Source organism: Akebia trifoliata, chromosome 12 (genome assembly GCF_017979445.1).
Source record: "Akebia trifoliata isolate Shusen 1 chromosome 12, ASM1797944v1, whole genome shotgun sequence".
Classification (NCBI taxonomy): Eukaryota; Viridiplantae; Streptophyta; class Magnoliopsida; order Ranunculales; family Lardizabalaceae; genus Akebia; species Akebia trifoliata.
Window position 1 is genome coordinate 32,854,416 of NC_141386.1, and position 7,288 is coordinate 32,861,703.

At 33.4% G+C, this 7,288-nt stretch overlaps 1 protein-coding gene across 1 annotated transcript; it reads right to left on the reverse strand.

Moving 5' to 3' along the window:
• Positions 1-292: 292 nt before the first annotated feature.
• LOC147389632 (uncharacterized) lies at positions 293-4,945 on the reverse strand. Its single transcript, XM_086419518.1, has 4 exons — positions 4,549-4,945; positions 3,589-4,295; positions 1,459-1,576; positions 293-1,073 (listed from the first exon to the last, which is right to left on the reverse strand). The coding sequence occupies exons 1-4, from the start codon at positions 4,559-4,561 to the stop codon at positions 526-528; spliced, it is 1,386 nt and encodes a 461-aa protein (XP_086275644.1). The 5' UTR covers positions 4,562-4,945; the 3' UTR covers positions 293-525.
• Positions 4,946-7,288: the final 2,343 nt, after the last annotated feature.

The window sequence follows — 7,288 nt, forward strand, 5'->3', positions numbered from 1 at the left end:
TTTCTAATTTTCACCAAAACTAGGGAAGGGCCCTAACAATTACTCCTCTTTTGTACTTAGCTGAGCAACATTACGAGTCACAATCACTGTACACGTGCAAAACATAAGCTTTTAAATATAAACTTAAATGCCATTATTTATTGATATTTATTCTCCACTTGCCCCTATTCTTTTAGCACTAACCATTCTCCTGTGGAGGGGACCTTAACTTTTCAGAGTACATTCATTCAGACACAAAAGGAAACAAAAAAAAGACAAAAGCTGAAAAAATTAAAGTGATGAAACAGGTCCCTATGAAATTCAAAATTGCCTGTTAGAAATGATGCCACAAGGTGGTTTACTTCATTTTCTGGTACACCAAGAACAAGTTGTTCTTTACAAATACCAAATTTATCAAATGATGAAAACCACCCCAGGTTATACCCATATTCACAAGCTACTCCCTCCTTGTCATTTCCCTGTGAAGACCCTTCGAAGTCAACTTTGTCAATCATTAAGGTTAAAATCTCGTTGTAAGACATTCTCTCAAGATAGAAGATCAAGCAACAACTCATCCATCAATGAACCCAAGACACTAACCTCAATATCTAAAGCAAACTCCCCTTGTTCTTCCTCAAATTTTTTCCACCTCCCTCCTTTCTCCATTTCTTTAATGTGAACCTCCCTGCTTTCCTCTACTCCCCAATCTAATGACCCATAATCTCCATGAATCCAGTTTCTTGCAACATTCAATAATTCGTTATCAAAATCATTGCCTCCTTTTGGGTTAGTTAGATTTCTAGCCATAATTTCATCTCTAAAGAAATCCATCAAGAGATGATCCATAGTTGCTTCTTTAAGGCTCTCCTCCTCTGAGTTTGTTTGTTTGATAAGCTTAAGTAGCTCACTTGCTTTCTCTTCAGCTCTAATAGATTCTTCATCTTCAAAGTTTTCCGAGATCGAATAAGAGTTGGTTGGGCTTTCAAGTGAGTCATCCAACTCCAATGATGAAATCCGTTTCTCCAAATTGACAGGTTCTAATTGTGCTAGGCTTTCAAATCGCCGAATTTTCTGCATAAGCTTCTGCTTTGTCCCTGTTAAAACATTGATCCATCACATACTCTTTTTAGGACTAGAAACATTCCAATTTTTCTTTCTTTCTAACAAAACTTAAACTATAGTCTCACTACTACTAATAACTAATGCTAGATATATATACTCAATAATGGCCCAACGGGTATCACAAGAAATTATGGATTAACCATTCTTTGGGTATCATTAATTAGGAGATCTCACACATGAAAAACAATTGTGATAGATTGGATTATAATAATTTCTTTAATTTTTAATCTATCTAAGTGAGACCAATTGTGCGGCTTCAAAACACTTGTTTCAATTTGTAACACATGTCTAGACTTAGAAGGAATGAGTAAAGAAAGTAGAGAGAATTTATTGGAGAAAGAAAAATATATAACATACTTCTCATCTTCTCGAGGCTCAACTGGAAGGACGAAGAGGTCTCATCATCTTCTTCAAATGGAAAATCAAGCACAGAAACTGGGCTAAACTGATCCTTCTCCTCATACTGAGACACCCCCTGTGGTTGTTTTCCAAATCAAAGTTAAATCAAGTTTAAAGAAACAAATTAGTGAAATACAATGCACCATATATTTTCTTTTTAATCTTATTTCCTGCTTGTTAGTCGAACCATGGGCATTAAAGCCCTTTAAAGGCCAAAAATACCAATTAAGCTTATTTTTGTATTGAGTGATATAACAACCTTTTGCATTGGCACACAGAGCTGCTATTGACACCCCAACTTTTACTTATTACACTCCAATTTCTTAAATTGTTTATCACACCCAATAATAGATTAAAACATATACTTTTCAAACATTACAAAAGGTTTTAGCTCAAATTATAATCTCAACATTACAAATCATCATAGCACTCATTCAAATAATTTCTGTAGGCATTTACAGTTATAATTAGGCTCATTTAAAATCTTAAAACCAAAAAATAGAAATGTAGAAAAAAAATTAAAAAAAACAGTGAGAGCTTCTATTGGCACCCCAACTTTTACTCATTCTCGACCATTTAGCAGCTCTCAAATGAAGTCCCAGATAAGTAGCTCTACTAAAAACTAGAAGAATAACAAAAGCAGAAAAAGCCAAAAACAAAAAAATATATAAATTAAAAAATTAAAAAAGAGTGGTTATGCCAGGACCTATTAACATGGAAAGTCAAAGCAATTAGCTAGACTAAGTAATTAATTAATGCTGTTTATCTCTTAAGAAGATTTTGTCCTTTAGTTCCTAGGTTACTTCAGTTGCACAGCACATCATGTTAAAAACTTCCCAAGAAAAATAACTACGTTTTGTTTTCGAAATTATGGCGAGATATGAATAAAACAAATATAAAAAAATCACACTTGCAAGCCTATAACAGAGATGTACGGGCAAATCAGAAAGTCAAGTAGAGGTAAATGATAAACAAATAGATGGACAAAGATACAAGACCTCCTTCCACCGACAAAGATGGGGTGGCGCAGAGAATAAATATGAAATTATATATATGCCCTTTTATTTTATATATTAGTGAATCAATCACCTGTTCCCTACTTTCCCAACAATAAGCAACTTGAATTTATTCTAGGAGCTTAAAGGGTAAATTTGTAATTACGTTAAGAAAGAAGACAACCTAACTGATGAACTACCAAATTAAATAATCTTGCGAGTTTCAACGCTTTGGATTCCAAGTAGGACTGCTGATACCACGTGGCTGGCGTTGAAACTGGTAAAATAATTTAATTTGGTAGCCCGAAATGTACAAGATTAAATCCCAAGAAAATACTTCACACGTTGAAACGCCAGAAATTTCAGCTGTTTAATTTTTTTCATTTTTATTTTTATTTTCGTGCTGGAGTGATTAAGATTGTACCTCATATGGTCACGTATAAATGCTTTTTACTAAGAAAGTGAGATATGAGGTCAATGCCGAGGTCATTTCTGTATTATTTCCTTTAGAACCCTTCTGTTAAGAAAAAGGAGTCGTCCTTGTCAAGATTGTACCTCATATCCCACTTTCTTTGACGTGGAAATATGTAGGACAATAAATGTTTTTAACTCTTATCTCAAGGGAAAGTATGTATGGTTCTACACACTTCCTTATAATGAAAGTGAGTATTTTCCGAAAAGTGTAGAATTGTCATTTGCACTCCAATTTTTACTTATTACATGTAATTAAAAGTAAAGATAATTAGATTTAATTGTGGATAATTAAAAAATTGGGGTGCCAATAAAAGTTTTTTTTTTTTTTTTTCCGCGGCTAACACTAAAAAAATACTATTTAAATTGTTTGAACTAATGTTGTAATGTCTAGAATATAATTTGTGACGAACCTTTGTAAAGAATAAAAGTTGGTGTGCGAATAGCAGCTCTAAAAACAGCAAACGTTACCCAAATAAACAAATTAAACAATAATAATAATAAGGGACGAGAATCTACAGCAGAAGTCGAATCAAACAGCTTAAACAAATTAATCAAAACCACCCAACCAACAAACAAAGCAAAATTGTTTATAAATGCGAAGTATTAAATAAAAGCTCACCTTCTCCATCGAATCTTCACCAACTACATCACATCTTCTTTTGCTTATGATCTTCTTCTTGTCTGGTAAATATTTTTTACACTCATCAATCTCGTTTTCACCAGAGAATTCTGAACTACCACTCGAAGAATGTAAGCTTTCGAATGTAAAATCGCTATCAGACCAACTATTACTAGTAGTCGTTGTCATGGTGGTGGTGTGAATTGGAGATGAAGTGTAATCCAACGGTTCCTGCTTCTCTTCAACTAAATCTCGGAACGATCTCCACCGTATGATGTCTTTGACCTTCACAACAACTCTGATCTCATTTTTTTCCGTATCAGCTTTCTTCGTGAAGCTCCGTCTCAACTTCTTGGATAGGCTTTTTGGTAAAATCCTCTGTTTTGAGGATAACGGATATTTAACGGAAGTAAAGTGTAAGTGCTTGACGACGTTAAGTACCGCTTCCGAAGCCTTTTGAAATGCAGAGATCGTTGTCGATGCAGCTCTAGATCTGCTTCTGAGAAGCTTTGTCGAGATTTTTGGATTTCTCGTTTTGAGATCCATTTCGAGAAGATTTCTAACAGAAGTGTTGCACGATCTTCGAGGAAAGGATCTGAAACCACTTGCTGAACAAGAACTCAAATCATCTCTCAAGAAATCTTTGAGCATCGTAGGTCTTCGTTCGATCGGTGGAGGTTTTCTTAGTTTTGATTCGATCTCCATTGCTACAAAAACAAGAAAAATATCTAAAGACAAGAAATTTAAAATTAAAACTGATCTAGATCTGATTTACAGAAAATTTGTCTGTTATTTTCATTTATAAGGATCAGAAGTAGGAGTAATAATGAGATTACAGAGACATAGATGCTTAGTTGGTAAAATGATTAATCAGGTTTCCAGACTTCAGAGAGCATTTAAGATAATAAAAAAAAGATGCATGTGTTGAAAAAGAAAGAGCAGAAAATTTCATAAATTCACCTTCAGAAAGCATCAGAAACCCTAGCAGCTTTTACTTAATCTACCAAAAAACACAGAAGAAATCAAGAAATTAAACAAGTCAAAACAAGGACTACAAGAGGAAATTGAAGAAGGTAAAGGTGGTTGAGGAGATTTGAAGTGGGGGAGATTTAAAGGGGAAGATTTGAAAATAAAATGGTGAAAATGAAGGAGAGAGGTAGCTTCTGAGGGTTAAGATCTCCAGGTTGAACTGGAAAACTCAGAAGAAGCAGAAGCGTGGATGCTTCTCTTTAGTGTTTGAATATTTAGTGAAACTGTGAAATTGTTTTTTAAATGGGAGGAAATACCATGTACGATAAGTTCAAATCTCGCTTCTTGAGTAATAGAGTCTTTACTCTTGACTAGTTTGACTTACAACGACGGTATGTCGCGGAGAAAATAGCTGACCGTCAAAAGGTTAGATCAGAGTTACAGAGAGGTTATAAAAGTAAATCGTTATTGTTTTAAAACTCGAAAATGTCAACGTGTCAACTCGGTACGTCAAATAATTATACATGAATTAATTTATAAAATATTTTTAAAATAAATTATAATTCAAATCAAAAGCTCTAAAGTGACCTGAAATAACTTCAAGTGCCCCTACTCGAAATATTTTATAAATATCAAACGGAGAGAATAAGTTGAGATAGCCCCAAACAAGAAAAAAAAGAAAAAAAAAAAAAAATCCAATCAATTAATTACAAAACTATCTCATCTAAATACAAACTCCCTAAATGACACCCCAACAAACTCCTTGTTTAATTTATTCCAAAGAAATAAAAACCTAAAATCTCCATAAAAATTGTATCCGTATTACTATCATTGTCCTGGAACATCTTGTTATTTATCTTTCTAAAGACTCCAAACAATTATCGAAGGAAGAATGACTCATATGTTTCTTTTTCTACAAGAAAAGATATTATGAGTTCACCCTACTATCAACAAAAAGAAAGTCTTAAGAAAAATCCAATTCATCTGAAACAAAAATAGAAAGAGAAGTCCAAAAACCTCAAGAGAAAGAATTATGGGCTAAAGTATGATCCACAGATTTCCCATCACTCACAAGGAGCAAAGGTTCGGAGTAATACACCCGTATGCAATAAAGTTATCCAAAATGAGAATCATCCTTAAGAAAGCAAGTCAAACAAAGAAAAACACCTTGGAAGGAATAAGAATTGACCAAATAAGAGATTCTCAATAAGAATTTTTTGACCTTGGAAGAAGTGTTTTGTAGAATGACTAAATTGTGAATCTCTTATCTTTAGCCTTGCCCATTTCCTCGTATCCTAATCGTTCTCCATAAACTAAACTTTGTTTAAGAGATTTAGAACGGATGTTACCTCGGTTAGGTCTCAATTATTAAAATTCTTTCTGAAACACAAATCCCAAGAATTGGTAACTCCATTACAAATCAAAAAATACATTGTCGAGCAATTTATTTTCAAAGAACAAACATACAAGGAAAATATTTAGGGAAAATCATAGATCCTTTACAAGGAACAAATATAATTTGATGCTCTTTTTGTCAAACGCCCCCCATAACAGAATCATAGATCCTTTGCTTCAAGATACAGAAGAAAAATATTTATGGTTCTATAATTGCTAGCTCAAGGAACATATTGGGCGCATTTGAAAAAAGAACGTCAGATTATCATTAGTAAAAAAAAACCTAGGTGTTTTTTCTCCTTAAACAAGTCTTGGAAAATCAATTGTTCTCTACGTACAATGCTACTTAGAGTTATTTTGAGTCATTGTAGCAAAGCTCATAATAGTATTGTGAGAGAAAGAAACACTCACACCAACTATCTTGAGGAACTCTTGGCATGATCGACAAAAAAAGGCCATTCAGACACACACAAGATGAGTTTGTTCAGATTAATTGATCCTGAGATAAAGGTACGCTCAATCACTTTGAAATGGAGTAGTTGGCACTCTCAATCGTGTTTACTAACATACCATGTGGTAATATTGTCACTTTAATATAAAAATAGGTAACCACATGCGAACTAAACCTGATGAGCATTTACGTCGGTGAGTTATATATGAGTAAGTGAGACTCAATATATGGTGTATGTGGTGGAAAAATCCTTCGTCAACCGTGGGACTAGTACTTGGACAAGACCATGACCTATGGACTGGGCAAAGCCCATATACAAGTCCGGTCCGTTTTCTATAGGGAAACCTGGTTATCAAAAAAAAAAAAAGTTTCCACATTTCTAAAGCATAATTGTGGTACCTACCAAATAATTGAAATAATTGGACGAGAATAAAGTAGTCTAAATTAAACATATTTATTTATTATTTATATATGTTCGCTTTTCTTCTATTTTGGGTATTTTTATTTGTGTTTCTTTCTTCTAGATGTCTTAGGATCCTTTCTTTTTCTTGAATTCAATTATAATTTTCTCTGATCATTTCGGTGAGATAGCTATCAATTACCTAAATTTTATTCTTTATTTTTCAAGATTTTAGTTTATATGAAATCTCGAGGAAGGACTTTTGTAAATTTCTACATACCACTCAAGAACCCCTAGCAACTATGAACTAGCCCATGGGCTTCCTTCCTAGGTCTTGCTTTTGGAATTTCTTCATGGACCTCTTGAGAAGGACTCTCGAGATTTTTACTAAAATACTCTATCTCTTTAGTATATGTGATGCTCATGGGATTTTTAATTATATAAATAAAAATTCATTTGAAGATGAATATATGTAATTGTACTTC